This window comes from Pogoniulus pusillus, chromosome 4 (assembly GCF_015220805.1).
Source record: "Pogoniulus pusillus isolate bPogPus1 chromosome 4, bPogPus1.pri, whole genome shotgun sequence".
NCBI lineage: Eukaryota > Metazoa > Chordata > Aves > Piciformes > Lybiidae > Pogoniulus > Pogoniulus pusillus.
In genome coordinates this window covers 27,366,042-27,383,304 of record NC_087267.1, presented here as the reverse complement: position 1 = coordinate 27,383,304, position 17,263 = coordinate 27,366,042, and the positions used below count along the sequence as shown (strand labels likewise).

The 17,263-nt window shown below is 35.9% G+C and overlaps 1 protein-coding gene across 4 annotated transcripts in view; it reads right to left on the bottom strand.

Annotated features, from left to right (window-relative positions):
- The window catches only part of BRD1 (bromodomain containing 1), a 57,045-nt gene that overhangs the window by 30,035 nt on the left and 9,747 nt on the right, over window positions 1–17,263 (bottom strand). For all 4 annotated transcript variants that reach the window (XM_064142441.1, XM_064142440.1, XM_064142442.1 and 1 more), the window contains 4 exons: window positions 11,172–11,328; window positions 5,680–5,811; window positions 2,539–2,667; window positions 1,069–1,381 (listed from right to left, as the gene is read on the bottom strand). In XM_064142441.1, coding sequence (XP_063998511.1) covers window positions 1,069–1,381; window positions 2,539–2,667; window positions 5,680–5,811; window positions 11,172–11,328 — 731 coding nt within the window. The remainder of the gene's footprint in view (window positions 1–1,068; window positions 1,382–2,538; window positions 2,668–5,679; window positions 5,812–11,171; window positions 11,329–17,263) is intronic.

The window sequence follows — 17,263 nt, the reverse complement described above, 5'->3', positions numbered from 1 at the left end:
ACCAATAGGAGGGAAAAAAACTCTTGCCAGAATGAAAAAATGTCATCAAAAAGCTACTCAAAAATGCATTCACTATTCTCATTTACTGCCAAAACCTCAGAAAAATTATGAGCATTTCAAAAGAATAGATTTTAATTCATAGTATTACATAGAATCATAGAATCAACCAGGTTGGAAGAGATCTCCAAGATCATCCATTCCAATCTATCACCTAACTCTGTCCAATCAACTAGAATATGGCACTAAGTGCCTCATCCAGTCTTTTTTTGTACACCTTCAGGGAAGGCAACTCCACCACCTCCCTGGGCAGCCCATTCCAATGGCAAATCACTCTCTCTGGGAAGAACTTCTTCATAACATCCAGCCTATACCTCCCCCGGCACAACTTGAGACTGTGTCCCCTTGTTCTCTTGCTGCCTGCCTGGGAGAAGAGACTGACCCCCACCTGGCTACAACCTCCCTTCAGGTAGTTGTACACAGCAATGAGGTCATCTCTGAGCCTCCTCTGTTCCAGGCTAAACACCCCCAGCTCCCTCAGCCTCTCCTCACAGGGCTGTGTTCCAGGTCTCTCACCAGCTTTGTTGCCCTTCTCTGGACACCTTCCAGTATCTCAATACCTCTCTTGAATTGAGAAGCCCGGAACTGACACAGTACTCAAAATGTGGCCTGAACAGTGCTGAGTACAGAGGAAGAATAACCTCCCTCGTCCTGCTGGCCACACTGTTCCTGATATAGGCCAGCAGGTTGTTTAAGAATGTGTTCATGTTTATGTGTACTGGCAGTCATTTTCTCGTGACTTACAAGCATATGCTATTGTGTGAAAGAAAGTTCAACTTAAAAATGTCTTTCATCTATCACGTTATATTAGGCTCCAGCACTGTCAAAATCAGAATTTGAATAACACTATTTTCTAATAACAGATCCAGTTAAATCTTTCAAGCAACAGTTTTTATGGCATTAGAGTGGGGCAATCTAGTCATAAACTGAACAGCAGCCATCTTTATGGAATATTCATGGTGTGCATAATAAAAAATGCAACTTTTAAAAAGTAATCAAAAAGTATCTTACCATCTTCCCAAGAGAAAGGCTGGGGTGATTCAAGTTTCGGCCGTTCAGCTAAGTGCATTCCAGTTTCATTATTGTAACCGATTCCTTCAGCATCTCTCCTGGCTTGCCTGAGAACTACACCTCCTTGATCTCTCAACCGCACTGCAGCTCTATAGAATATTGTATCTTTTGCATTGTATTTCATACAGTTATCTATGATAAGATTGAAGTCTTCTTCAAACTCACTGAGGTTTTTATAGCCTTGAGCATCTAACCGTTTTCTCATGGTAGAGAAATCCATAGGATGTTTAATATGATCCAAATAGTCTGGAACCTTTGAATAAATATTTAAAACATGAATAAGTAAAATTGTCTTATTACAGAGAAAGAAACATTAGCTATTACTTCATTCATTTTTTTTAACACCTTAAATAAAGAACTTCAAAATGCAGACTAGAATTGAACACCTCGATGTTGCAAACATTAGCATGCTAACAGAAGTTTACACATCACAAAATTATGCATCTTAGGTAACAGTCTCGATCTCTACCAAACAATGTGGAAGCTATACATTTTTCTAATTCTGTGGCTTTATGTACATATAACATGTGTATTTATGCACATGCCATCTAATAAATGTATGCATTGATAAGCCTACCATATAAGGAAAAGCTGATAGAATTTGGTTTATCCAACACAGTAAAAGAAGGCTATGGGGAGACCTTATCACCACATTCCAGTATTTAAAAGGTGGCTACAAAGAGGATGGATACTCTCTTTTCACAAGCAGTCACATGAGAAAGATGAACGGTCATGGGTGCAAGTTACACCTGGGGAGGTTCTGATTGAATACACAAGGAAATTTTTTCATGAGAGCCATCAGCCACTGCAATAACCCCCCACCCCCCCAGGAACTGACAGATTCCCAACACTGAATGCTTGTAAAATTGAGCTGGACAGGATGGTGGATCACCTTGTCTAGACTAGATGATTCTTGAGAACCCTCCAATTTGGTTTTCTCTGATATTTAGAGTATATAGGTGTATATGTACACACATATATGTATAATCTACGGCATGTATACGTGTCTACATGTTCTTTATACCCATGTATAGATGTGTTATATACGTACATATGTATATATACACATACATATATTCTACCTAGACTCCCAGTGAAAAGGAATCACATCTGCAAGTAAGAACATAGTATTCAGATGGAAATTTAACACCTCTTTTGAGTTTGCTTTGTCAAATAATGTTGCAAAAGATAAACATGTACTCACACTATTCCATACAAGTACTTCCCAGAATTTTCCCCCTATTATTTTGGTATTTAAGCACAAATAGATTTTCATAGCAGTAAGCCACAATATACATTATCAGAGAGAAACTAAAAGGTAATATTACTCCCAAAGCTGCATGTAATAATTTCTATTTTAAGTGCCACCAAGTCATATCTAAATCTAAGGCAATAAAGCTTAAAACATACCTCTTTAAGGTTCACTGGCTGAGCAAATATACGAGCAGAATCCTTTTCCTGCAGTTGATCCAGAACTGATCGCAGAAGCACAGTGAATGGAGTAAGCTGAAGTTCCATAGCAACCTGCTCAATCTTGACCTAAAGAAATAATTATCTAATTGAGCATTTTTAATTATGAATTTTAAGTGGCATTGTAGCAGTAGTACTTTAGATATGAGACACAACAGAAATATGTTTAACATGTTCAAAGCTAGTTTTGTATAATCGGTTGGCATTTGTCTAACATGCACCTTTTAAAAACTCATGTTTCTATTTTATCTAGAAGTACATTATGTTCCATTTTTAAGCTGTATTTATTTTATTTGAAAGGATATTATATAAGAACAGCTTCATATATTGCCAACAAAGTGAAAATAGGAATATAAACTTAAAGGCACCATTTAAATTTAATATCAGTTGTAGCACCATGTCCAAAGTGTAAAAAAAAAAAAAAGTCATGTGCATTCACAGGCTACATTAAATTAAATATTCTGGGTATATTCCAAGAAAATAATTAAAAAACCCAGAATTATCATCATCTTTAAATACTTGACCATTCATCAGATTTTTCATTATAGTTGAAAATGTTACATACTCCTCTATAGTTTTATTTTCAGGCCATTTAAAGAGTTATAAACATTGAAGCAGTCTTGTTATGACAAATCTAAACTCTTAATAACACAGAAATGGAGTGTACATATATATATATATAAACAAGTATACAAACACACAACACATAAAATGTGTATAAAGTGACATGTAAACCTACAGAAATGATGTATGGAAATCCAGAAAGCACTCAAGAATTACAAACTGTATTAGCTTGCAATCTATGTTCACAGTTGCAAAAAGTAAAAACAGAATAGTGTTTTTATAAATTATGGCAATTAAAGAATCCTAACTGCAAACATTTTGCTTTACTTTTCACATGAAAAATTCTGTATTATCACTTCCTCAAGTCTCTTCTCCCAGTAGTATTAATTCTAGAATATCATAGGACATAGATGCAGCTTTTTGGGTTTGTTTTTGTTTTTTTTGTTTTTTTTTTTTTTGTTTTTTTTTTTTTTTTGGGCGAAAAAGAATAGGCTGCTAGCCAATGCAGGTCACCAGTGCAAGTGACAATTGGTCATTTGCCAATTGCTCAATTGCCAATTGCTTATGCCAAGACTGAAGACAGCCTGGGCTGCAGGGATCACACATTGGTGGAATTCAGAGTCCTGAGGGATATGAATCAGGCGAAGACAGAAAAAAAAGGCAAAGTGGTAAAAACTCATGAGCAGAAGGTTGAAGATACATAACAAGTTCTTTGCCTCAGTCTTCGCTAGTAACCTCTCTCCTCACACTTCTGCTCTGGCAGCGGGGCTGTACCAGATGATTTTTTGAGATCCCTTCCAGCCCCTGACATTCTATGATTCACACCTCTCAAGTGTGGATCTTAAGGCTTGTCTTGGGACTGGAGGAGCGAATTCCTTCCCAAAGTAAGAGAAGACAAGGTTTGTAACCACCTGAGGAACCTGAACATACTAAGTCTATAAGACTTCCCAGAGTCTGGAGTGAATTGGCTGATGCAGTTGCCAAACCACTGTCCATGACAGTTGAAAAGTCATGTTAATCAGGTGAAATCCCTGGTGACTGGAAGGGAACCTTTACACCCATTTTAAAAAAGGATAGAAAGGAGGACCTCAGGATCCATGATCTTCCCATGCACAGAGGTAAGGCTGACAGATGAATTCCTGTCCACCTAGAAGATCTTATAAGGCATGTGGTGAACCAGAAGGTAATCAAGACAGGCAGCGTGCCTTTACTAAGGGCAAGTTCTGCCTGACCCAATGGAGTGACTACATCAGTGGATAAGAGAAGGGCAATGAATGTCATCTACCTGTACTTCTATAAGGACTTTGACACAGTTTCCAACAGCACACACCTCTCTAAAATTGAGAGATATGTATTAGAAGGTGTATTGTTTGGTGGATAAGGAATTGGCTGGCTGGTCACATCAGAGGGTAGTGGTCAATAGGTCAGTACCCGGATAGAAATTAGTGACAAGTGCTGAGTCCTCAGCGTTCTGTACTGGGACCACTGCTATTCAGTATCTTCATCAATGACACAGGATGGTGTGATTGAGTGCACATTCAGCAAATCTGCAGATGGCATCAAGCTGAGCAGTGGGGGTGACACACCTGAAAGACCTGGACAAGCTGGAGAAGTAAAGCCATGTGAACTTCATGAGGTTCAACAAGACGAAGTACAAGGTCCTGCACTTGGATCACGGCAATGCCAGTGTCAAAACAGGCTGGGAGATGAAGAGATTGAATGAGAGCAGCCTGGCAGAGAAGGACTTAGTGGTACTGGTGGATGAAAAGCTCGATATGAGCCAATAATGCATGCTTGCAGCTCACAAAGCCAACCATATCCTGAGCTGCATTAAAAGAAGCACAGTCAGGTCAAGGGAAGCAATTCTGTCCCTCTACTCCACTCTGGTGAAAATCCATCTGGAGTACTCTGTCTTGTTCTGGAGAGTCCTCAGTGCAGGAAAGGCAAGAACCTGCTGGAATGGGTCCAGAGGAGGGCCACAATAAGAGCTGGAGTACCCCTCCTATGAGGAAAGGTTGAGAGCTGGGGATTTTCAGCCTGAAGAAGACAAGACTCCAAGGAGACCTTACTGGGACCTTTTTGTGTAAGACAGGCTTATAGCAAAGATGGGGACAGACTTTAGCAAGGATTGCTGCAACAGGACACGGGACCTAGATTTAGACTACGTACAAGGAAGAAATTTTTTTTATGATGAGGGTAGTGAGATACAGGAACAGGTTGACAAGAGACACAGAAAAAGCCTCATCCCTGGAAACAGTCAAGATCAGCTTTAATGAGGCACTGGGCAACCTGATCTAGTTGAAGATGCTTCTGCTTATTGCAGTGGTGTTGTACTAGATGACTGCTAGAAGTTCTTCCAACTTAAGTCATTCTATGATTTTGTACAAAATTTGTGTACTTTAAACAGTTTGCATATGTGCATGCATGCATGTTTCCTGATCCTGCATGAAGATTAAAAGAAACACTGTGGTCTTTCTAGTGCCTGTCTTCAGAAGTTTCCACAAATATTCCATTTACCTGTTCCCTTTTTAATTTTTCACGCTTACGTATAAGTTCAATCAACAAACGCGCTCTTTCAAGATCATGACGCAGCCTTTGCCAGTACTTCAACTTTTCTTTCAAGGCTTGCATTTCTTCATCATCTTCTCTCTAAGAAAATAATTGAAAAGTTTTCATTAAATGAAATATGCTATCCTCTTTCTATAAGCTACTTTTATGTATTTACAAAACATATTCACAGGAAAGAAGAAACTACCGTCTTCTACTGTCTTACAGTTACAGCACTTAGTCATAAGCTTCATATTGCGGCAGAAGAAAGTATCTGGTCAGGACATCATCCACAGTTTCTCAATCATCTAGCTGAAAACAAAATATATGAACCATAAAGCAATCCTATGGTGAAGCCTATTTACAGCAGAAAAAGCAAGATAGCAAACAACAAGTCAACAGTACAGCAAACTGTAAAATAAGATTCAGTATTTTCACATCAAAATCCAAACCAAGCAAAGATCATCAGCTTCTTTGGAAGCTCAAGCCTAGTAGGAACAGAGTCTGGTTGTGCTCAACACTGCCTACCTCCCTCACAACACCCAGCAGAATTAAGACACACTTGTAACAGAACAAAATCATCATGACTTCTGAGGACAGGAAATGAAAAGCAGTTATTAAATACTATAGTAACTTCAAATGGTATTGCAAATGGGTACTGCAAAAGTACAACCTCTCAGTTAATGGATGAAAGAATGGTATTCACACATATTTAGGAAGAAGTAGTGTTTAAACACTCACACTATTTAGCTTGATTTGTACACGCAGAATGTAGTGTTTCCTGTTTGTCAATATTGGGAAGAACAGCAATCCAAAGCTTTGCATGCTTCCCTGTAACTACCATAACGCTGTATACACTTGAATTACTGTCATGTGGAGTTTTTTGTTGTTTTGGTGGTTTGTTTTTTTTTTTTTTTAGGAAACAATAAATTCCATAAATTATGAAAAATAAGACAGAGGGATAATGAAAATTGTCTAAGCATATGAACAATAACCAACATTACAAATTGTCACATTCAAAGTAAAAAACTCCTTAACAGAAGGATAATATAGAAATCATAGGTCCTCTAAAAGGAAGCTTGTGCAATTTTTCAGACAGAAAGTTCTAAAATTACAATTGCAAACGCTGACAGTTAGAAAATTGAATAGATTCATGAGTGCTAATTCTATGATCTGTATCTTACTGCTTTATGCACTTTGTAAAAGTAAAGCAAGTATCTGTGGTAGCTAGTTTTACTAAAATCTCTGACTTCATTATAGGTGCAAATCCTTATCTATCAACTGTATCTGAGCTAGAATATAGGAATCTGGAAATAACAGTTTGCTTCTCCTTAAAAAAACACCAAAATACTACACACAAAAAACAAACAGGAAAAAACACACAAACGAGAAAAAAAAAACCAAACAGAAAAAATCCAACCAAAACACAAGCACAAAGAAACAAAAGAACCCAAAGAACAAACAACTTCCTTCAACTCCCAAATCAAAGCAAACCCCCAAAAATTCTAAATAGAAGCTTCTAGTTCCCCTTTCAAATGACTGTAACTTACCGTTATTTTTTAAAGAAATCTTGCATTAGACACATTATTTAATTGCTGAGTCAGAATAGTCCAAGCAAATTTTGACTAAATAAATATTAGTATACACATTTCTAATTTCTTAAAATTCGCAGACTCACTGAATCAGAAATCCTACACTGACATTAATTGTTCTGTAAAATTTCCATCTTCAAGTACTGTTCCCATATGTGAAACAAAAAATGTACTATCAATTGACATAGTTATACAGATTTTTTCATGGTTTTACTGCTTTTCAGGGCCAAAACTAAGATGTGGCTATTGCAAAACATGGAAGGTTTGTCCTCCATTCACTTGCAGCAATTCAGAGTCTGCCCTTTTGCTCTGTGTAACTGCATAGTTCATGAAATTGGGGAACTGATCCTGCTGAAAGCTGTCCTCGAAACTGTACTAGCTTTAGGGTGGGTCAGGAAACTGAAATACAGCAAATCTTGGAGTGGTTTATTACAGACCAACATATTTGGCTAAATCCAAAGGTGCAGTAGTTTGTCTGCGGGTTTTTTTAATGTTATTATTTTAGTTTGGTCAGTTGTTTGACTTAACGCATTTCATAAAATATCTGGGTGTAAAATTTGCAGATGTGACCCAAAGTATCAAGAGCATCTCATTTGCTTGTTTTTTGTTTCTGTGTGTACATATACTTCCCCTTCTTGAATGCCACTCTAGCTTGAGGATTAATGGCAAGCTTCCAATTTTTTGACCCTTCTATCAAAGCAATAGTGGCCCCTATACTCCAATATTTTTATTATCTGGCATACAATGTATATTTTAATTAGATTAAAATATGCAGGCAAGTGAAAAAGAACATGATGCACTAGTTTCCATCTAACTAGTACAAATTTGGATTAAAAAAAATAAGAGTTCGTTTTTAGTTTTCAAATGCTTTCTGACAAGAGAAGTTTCTGTTAAGTTTCTACTAGAGTTCTTTTTCTGGATGGTAACAGAAGAAAAATTCAAAATGAAACTCTGTGATATTTTCTGATGGACTTATTCTTGCTGAACACCAAATATGACTTACAAAAGCCCAAACTGACTCAGTTATTAATACTGAAGGAGGAGGAAAACACTTCTAAATCTATACACAAAACATGCATCAACTGAGAACTGGCCTTCAGCTCCAATTCCCATCACATGTATGCTATCAGTCTGTATACTAGTAGGAATACAGTCAGCATACCAACAGATCACTCACAATACTAGATGTAAATATACAGGGACAGTCTAAGTGTTATAGTTCCCTACAAAAGCTGTAACTTAGTATGAGGCAAACAAAAACATAATTACAGTAGTGAGACTGGATCTTGATCCCTACAATTGGTTTTATGAAGAACCTCTGCTGGTACTTGTGTGGCAGTCAATACTGTTTAGTGGTTGTAACTTGTGTTCTTATGAAATCTTCAGTTGCAGATACAACCTCAGTCACCAGCACCCTCTACTTTGTTTCTCCTTGCTAGAGCAGCAAACAAATTTCACACATTTTTATTCAGACATTTTTTTAAGCACAGAAAAAAAATCTAAAAACCACAAATAAGCAAATTTATTTGACTATTCCAATGCCCTTCCTGAATTTCTAGGTGGAAAGAGAAGTGACAGTATAAACCATTCTGTCAGAGGATTCCTTGTTCCTGCAGATGCTGAGGAAAAGCACATCAAAACTGAGCTCTGAAACACATTAGCTAGAAAGTAATTCTACATCACTAATGCTTCACTTCCTGTCAAATTTGTTCTAGTAAACAAACATTAGAGAGGGATTAAACCCACCTTCCATGAGGCATCTTGAAACCATTTTCAAGGTTTTGGTTCCTCATCTTAACATTTCCTTTCAGTTTTCATAATAGTAACAAAAATCTCTGAATCTGCACTACGTCAGTGTCAACGTCCCTTTGACTGAAATTCTATTTAGGTTTCTTGACATTTTGACTTCTCACATAAATAAGGCAAAAATAATTTTCTCATCTACACTGCAATGAGCAAAATAACAACCTATACTTCACAAATGTTTAAGCATTCTCACAACAGCTATGTCACAGCTGTTTATTATTCTTCATTATGGTTTGTCTTATACGTGGGAGAAACATAGATGACTAACATATTGAATGCTTTGCAGTTATGACTATTTCAATAGATATCTTAAACACATATTGAAGATGCTATGGAGAAGACACATAGTCATACATAGGACACTTACTACTCATTGAAAAGCACTACCTACAAATTTTTTATCAACAGAATCACTAATACTCAGCTTTACTTGAAACTTGTTTTTTCTTTTTAAAAGATAATTTCAATTACAAGTATTTAAGGATAAAATCTCAGAAGTGTCCCATTTTTTAATAAACCAGTTCTCAATTACTTTAGAAGGTATTTGCATTATTTTCTTACTTAGGAATAGCGCACAGTTCTGAAATAACAAAAATAAAGAAATAGGTTTTGTACAGGGGTGCAAACAGGCAAAGGGATTTTAAACAAAACTTAAGGCTCACTCTATGATCATCAAATATAATTTGTAAAAATATTGCTATTTTTGGAGCTACTATTTAAATATTTAGAAATGTTGCAGTCTGACCACATCATCTGAATAGGAAAAGTACTTTCCAACTACCAAGTATATTTTTCAGACATTAATTTTAGTGTGTGTCTATACTGCCAGATATTAAGGAATCAGACATAAAAAATACCAGAAGTTCACTATCTAAATAATGTATTGTCAGCTGTCATTAGGTAACTGCCCGGCATCACGCATTGGAATTGAAATTTCTCATACAGAATTAAAATATAATCAAAGGTTGAAAGCAGAACACAAAACCATTTTAGGAGAAATTACAACACAAATCCCACTATTAAAATTGAGAACTAGAGAAGCACTGAAAAACAAAGAAGTTACCAATTTATGTTTGAAGTACATTTCACTTACAAGGAATTCACCTAAATTCCATCTGAAAGGGATATTAACATCTGAGCTATGAGGAAAGGCAAAGAGCCTATCATAACTATACTGGAAGTTGTGTAAGGCACAGTCAGAAAAACAACAAAAAAACAAACAGGGTAGGGACCTATAGATAGACTTGAGAAAAGAAATTTTAATTATATGAAGCTACCCAGTGACTTGAAATCAAAACAGCAAAAGACTGCCAAAGCTTCCAATGTCACTGATTAGCTGTTTGTTAATAAAAATGGGAAGCAGAACAGTACTACTTTCTGATTCTGATACACATGTGAATTGTTTTTCAGTAATTCTGACTTGTAAGTGCAGACAGCTTTAACCACTCTAGATGCATCTTAGCTAGGATGAGTTTTATTTGAACTCAATGTCAGCATAAATATCTGCTTGCCTACAAAAGTACTGGCAAAAGTAAAAACAGAAGTTTAAACAGCTCTCTGAACTTCACCAATAATTTTCTTTATTACCAAACAAGGGGCAACAGTAAGGATTTGAATTTGAAAGCTGTAAAAATCCCCATTTTTCTCAGTTTTAATTGCCAAAGATGGCATGTGCCTTGCAACTTGAGTAAACTAACTAAATAAATAAATAAACCCACCAAAGTTTATCTAACTCACTAGCAAACTGAGGAATGAGTTCCAGAAAACCACAGTGCTCCTCAATGAGAAGTGGTATTAGTATAGTTTTGGTGACAGTATTTTTACGAAACAGTTAAGCAGAACAAAATAAAAACCTGCAATTTTTTTTCTTGTATTCAGAAAGTATGAGGATTAGATAATGCTCCATTTCCAATATTGGTCATATTACCTAAGAATAAGGTAAATAATTTATTCAGTCCTGAATAGGAAAGTTTTTACTTTATGCTATTTCACCTAGTTAATTTTTTACTCTATAAAATGAAGGTTTTCTTATTTTTTCTTATAAGTAAAAAGTGTGTCACATACCTGTTGTGTATTTCTTTGTGACTGTAAACTGGACTGCAGCCTTCTCAACAGAGGAACACCATTCCTAGACAGTCTTTTAAGCAACCAGTAACTGTGCACTCGTTCAACAAACTGCTTCTTCCGCTGAATGGCCACCTGATTCATAATCTTATTTAATCTAAAATATGGAAAAACTGATATTGTATTTTTCATATCAAAGCATAAAACATATTTGTCTATGGAAGTTAAACATAAATATGTGTGTGTGTATATATATATGAATATATAATCTAATAACAGCAGTGATAACCATATTACTAATTTCTTTCAATGACAACCCTTTCAGTGGAATGATTACTGAGCAGTAGATTACAATGGAGTACATCTGCTTGACACTGCAGTTTCTCCCAAATATATTAAAGTACTTTATAAAGCTGAAAGTAATAATTTTTTGCATTAAAATTATCTCAAGAGCAACCCCAGAACTAAACAGAGAATAAAGTTTTATAAGCATTTCAGAATAACTTCCCTACTGAAAGCAAAATCAGAAATAAAGTTCTAAATTCCTGCAAATTTTTTCAGATAATTTGTGGCCATCTTCACAAGGAGTTATCAGTTTAAAGACAATGTATATTCAAACTTTATACTTAATAGACTGAAAAAAAGCCTGTATTATTCATCGACCAATATTAAATTTCTGGCAAATAAAGCAAACAAAAAACATAAAACAAAAGTACATATGATTTTACCGCACATACACAATGGAAATGTCACCACAGAAAGATTGAAGAGAAGGTGATACAAACAGTTAAGCAAAATATCTTGATTCTATGAACAGTATTATCTCCAAACGTTTTTTTCAAATGCAGATACAAATATTGTTTACATAAACTCTACTTACAAATTCTCTAGGAAATTGCTACCTGAACATCACATGCAACAAACTTGACTCCTATCTTTTACATGACATTAAAATGCCCAGGCCTCACACACAGCACTAACCTCTCAAACCTTAAATTCAAAACAAAGTTTATCTGAAACTGATCTTCAAATGTGTGGCTACACTATCTCATAATCACGGGGAAAAAATTACTAATTAATGTTTGTGCAATGAAAATGTTTTATTCTGTATGATATCTGTCACTTCTTGCAGCCCTTGCAAAATCAACACAAAGCATGAATCCTAAAGCATGAACTACTTGTGTATTTGGGGTGATTGTTCATTTTTTGGACGCATGGGTGAGCTGCAGAGAGAGAAAATTATTTCCCTGAGATAGATGTAAAATAGTTAGAGAAAGGATAATATCAGTGAACAGAAACACATTAATTCTTTACTTGGTGTATTACTATCCACTGCAAAGTTCTACAGTGGATATTAGTAACCTTATCAGACATGCTGTAATAAAATGTAATACCAAACTAGGCAAAATTAAAATTCAGTAAGTGTCTGATTCATAAAGCAGTACACTACAACCCATTTAATTATAAATCCCAAGCATACACACATATAGTAGTTTCCTGCTTGTCTTTTAATTTCATGAATAAAATGATTTCTCTAGTAAGTAACAGAAGAAAAGTAGTGAAATACCCAAACAAAATATAAAGCCATTAAGTAAATCTTGGCTTGAATGATTTTTAAGAACAGCTGGGAAAATTCAATGGTATTTTTCAGCCAGATATAAAAGTCTACCCCAAGTTCACCAAACATCACTTATTCCTTCTTGTTTTCTCTGGACTGCATATAAGGTAAGGTGCAAAAAGTTTACTCAGTGCTATGCTAACTGTAGCTGTAGCTAGCTCTAACTGACAGCTTTCAGTCACCATGGCTTTTCTTCCATACATAGTGCCATTGTGCCCTTCAATTCTTCAGTGACATTGTTTTTCAATTAATAACTAAGCCACCTAGACATACTTGGAAAATTTTAGCTTAACTAAAAGCTGACAAAGTCTGCCGATGGACTTAGGATTGCCTTGCAAGTCTTCCACTACTTAGTGCAGAACAGACCTTGATGTGACCATATTAAACTTCAAACACAACAGAATTACAATTATAAACCACAATCAAAACAAATTTATTTAACATACCTTGGAAACAACAAAACATACTGAATCAAGTAAAAAAAAGCACAGCCAAATATATATATCTACTTGGAAAGATCAGAGAATCGTAACTTATGAAAAAAGGTGTCTAGGCTTCAGGCCCATCAGATGTGGCAAGACTCAGCAAGAACTTTTAATTAAGTACATTTGCCCATTCACAAAACAAACTGTTCTATTCATAGATAATTATAATAATAAAGTGCTAGACTAAGCTTAGGAAAGATGTTCACAGAAGATACTCTCCAACTTTCAAAATGTAAGTAAACAGAAGATAACTGGAGTACAGAAGGTACCTAACAAGGGGTAGGTATTTACTCCTTTCTGCCTTTCCTCCAAAACAACCCAGGCTGTTTATCTTCATAACCAGTCTGGATGACGGGATCAAGTGTACCCTGATGAAGTTTATCAATAGCAAACTGAGTGGGGAAGTGGACCCTTTGGAAGAACCATGCTGCAGACCTAGATAGGCTGGAAGAGTGGGCTAACAAAATTTTATTATAAAGTTCAACAAGTACAACTGTTAATGTGTTGTATCTGGGAAAACGAAAGAATACAGAACAGGCTGGGGAGCAGCTCTGTGGAAAGAGACCTGCAGGTCCTGACTGACAGCAAGCTCTACATGAACTAGCATTTTGCTGCTGCAGTAAAGAAAGCTAACTGGATACTGGGTTGCATCAAGGTCACCAGCAGAGATGAAGTCATTAGTCAACTCTGTGCTTGTCAGGCCACAGCTGGAATACTGTGTTCAGTATTGGTCACTGAAATAAAAAAAACATGTGGACAAGCTGGACAGGGTGCAGAAAATGACTAAGACAAGCAAAGGGCTGAGAAGCCTGCCATAAGAGGAAAGGCTGAGAGGACAGCATTTCTGTCTGCTACCTTAGTTTGAACTAATTTACACAGGTTGAAACTCCATTTTCAAACTAGAATTCTGAAATTCTGTGGGGTCTTAAACAAGATGCTGGAGAATGCATTTCCTTTTTTTTTTCTCCAACACAGATGCAATAAAAAAAAAACCAACCCAAAACCACCACCACCACCACCAAAAAAAAAAAAAAAAAAACCCACCCAAAAAAAATTAAAAAAAGATAATAAGGCTTACAGAAATTATCTAATTTTTTTGAACTGCACAAACGACCACACAGTCTCCCCTATCACAACTGACTTTAGACATGTGAAAGTAAAAAACTGACGTAACTATAGCGACTACAGAAAACAAAGCTGGGAAATAGGGAATGTTCTTGCTGTCCAGGTTTCACATGGAACAGAATTTGTTAAGACAAAGTTCATGAAGAGTATCCTGAAATGGACCATGTTAAATGCTAACCACTTTTTTCTCAAAACATTTAACAGTAGACACAGCTCAACTAAATGCAGAGCAGAAGAGTTCTTATACTGTAACTTGCTGCAGTTGAAACCACTGTTTTGAGGCCTTATGAACAGCTGTGTGGCTGACAGTATGCTGTTTCTCCCTTCAACTTATCAGTTATTTAAAATAAAGTACATAGAAGATTTTGAAAAATCACTGAAGAGTAGATGTTCCCATGAAATTCAGTAGCTGCTGTTATGTAACAGGTCTCATAAAACAAGCATTAGGTTTCAGTGTGATGATCACTGCAGCTTTTTGATGTTTTGGCACTATCAGTCATACTCCATCTTGGTTTTCCTTTTTTTTTTTTTTTTTCCTTCCCTACATTCCAATGCTACATAATGTAATTTTTTTTTTTCAAAACTGTTTTATTTGTGCCACATGTAACTGAGAAAGTCACTACAACTTCCCAGCCCTACTTGTATCCATCTGTAAAACATTGTGACACACATTACAAACGTGATACAGAGGTATTATTGCCCTACTTCTCTCACGGGAAAAGTCCCTTTTCTCCCTTTTCAACTGAACCTTTCAAACAGCACCTGCAGCCCCCAAACCTAAACGACTGCTCAGGATGAAGTGTAAATTAAGATATTAAAAAAATACTGCATTTAAAAAAGCAATAGAAGGATGAGAAAACTGGTTTGTCTTGAAAGGGTAAGAGACATAACTTAAAATTAAATTTATTATACAACAGCTTTGATGAGAAACTAATTTATCATTTGCTCTACGCTAACACTCTCCCCAAACAGAGACACATAATGGATAATCTATCCTGCAAAGACTGATACTCATAAAACACTGGTCAAAGCATTCAGAGGAAGTCAAGGGTTACTAATTTCTGTGTTTCCTGATCTTTTAGATAAATGCACAACAGTATAACTAGCAGTTTAACGTAAAAGTAAGAAGCCGATGAGAGATAATCAGTCACTTTTCCATTAATCATCACTAACTGCTTCACAGACAACACATGCTTTTTAACCCTACTGATACCATTTTGGTGTTGCAATATATGAAGACTTCTGTGGCATTTCTCCATTCTCAAGTTTTCAAAATATGTACAGAAAACTCCCTTAAACACATATGTGATTTTACTAGTATTAATATAGTAACTTAGGCACAGAAGGAATTTAAATATGAAAATCTGTAAGATTAAGATCACATAACAGCAAGAAAAAAAAACCATGAACTAAATTCATGAGCTTGTCCTGATCTTCCCATGTCATCAATTTGTTATTTTGCATCTTCCTTTATCCAGCATAGCTGTATTAAAGGTACATGCAAAAGACTAAGAAAATGTAATTACATTCTCTAAAGTTTTATTTAGTATAACTAAAATACCAGTTTCTCTTGACCCATGTCCATAACAGTCAAATGATATTCTACTTTCCTGTCGAAAGAAAACAAAAAATCTAAATACAATGAATTGTAACAAAGTAAGAGCATTCGAATCTTCAAGCCTTGCCCAGTGAATTTGCACAAAACATACCAGGAGTCAAAAGAAGAAGGAAGCACACAAAAATTTCCAACAATTACAGTAACTCCAGTGACTTACTGGAGGAGAACTGGCAGAAAAACAGAATGAAAACTTTTGGAAGTGCCTAGTTTAGCAACTGGAATTGACTCTGGAGCCTTGCCAGCTACTCCTCCTAGCTCCTTATCCAAAAGCTTCAGCTTTTGAAGATGAGAAAGCCTGTCTGGATAGATGAAATCCTACTCTTCCCACAAAGAACCTTTGGCAACAGTTACTTATCAAACACTGTTTGAAAAGTCACCTTCGAATACACTTCTAAAAACAAACAAAACTAGTGGAGATAGTTTTGTTGCTGTGTCTGTATTTGTTACCCTCTTCCTCGGTAAAAAAAAATTCAACTTAGTCTATGATTTCTTAAATAAACAGAATTCCATTTATCCACTTCAAAAATAACACAGGAATAACTGTATAAAAATGTGGAGTCTATTTGCAGGATTTCACTTCCTTTTGAAAAGGATAAGGTAACTAGCAGAAGCCAGATATGTGTCAGAGAGTGTACATACCAAATCCTGGACACTGACAACAAACTTCTGTACAACACAGGTCTGCAGAATGCCCATGCAATGAACGCATTCTTCCCTAATTATGACGCCTTTCCAGATTTTGTATCTAAGATCTGAACAAATGGGAATACCCTGTTGCCAAATAACTTCCATCCCTGGTCTAAATCAGTGTTTCAATCACCTTCAGCGTTATTTCTTTTTGTCTGTATGTTTTAAAATTTTAACTATACAGAACATGTAGAAGATACTTTTTCTAATTTCATATGACGGTGAAACCATTTTTCTCCTAAAGCAAATGACTTGTAAATTTTGTCTTGGTCAAGAAAGCAGGACTTTGAAGTTAAGGAATTTCTATGTTTTAATGGGTAAATTCTTAGACTAGGAACAAAGTAAGCTGGTGATCTTCCAAATCTATGGATAAGGAAGAAACAAAAACAATAAAACAAACACTCAGAAACCACACACACAACCAAACCAAACCAAACAAAAAAAAAACACCCCCAAAAAAACCCCAACCCCCCCCAAACATTCAGTCACATTGGAAAATCTCCTTAGTCTTCTCAGAAAATCCACATACATAGAATTATTTATGAAACTTCATATACAT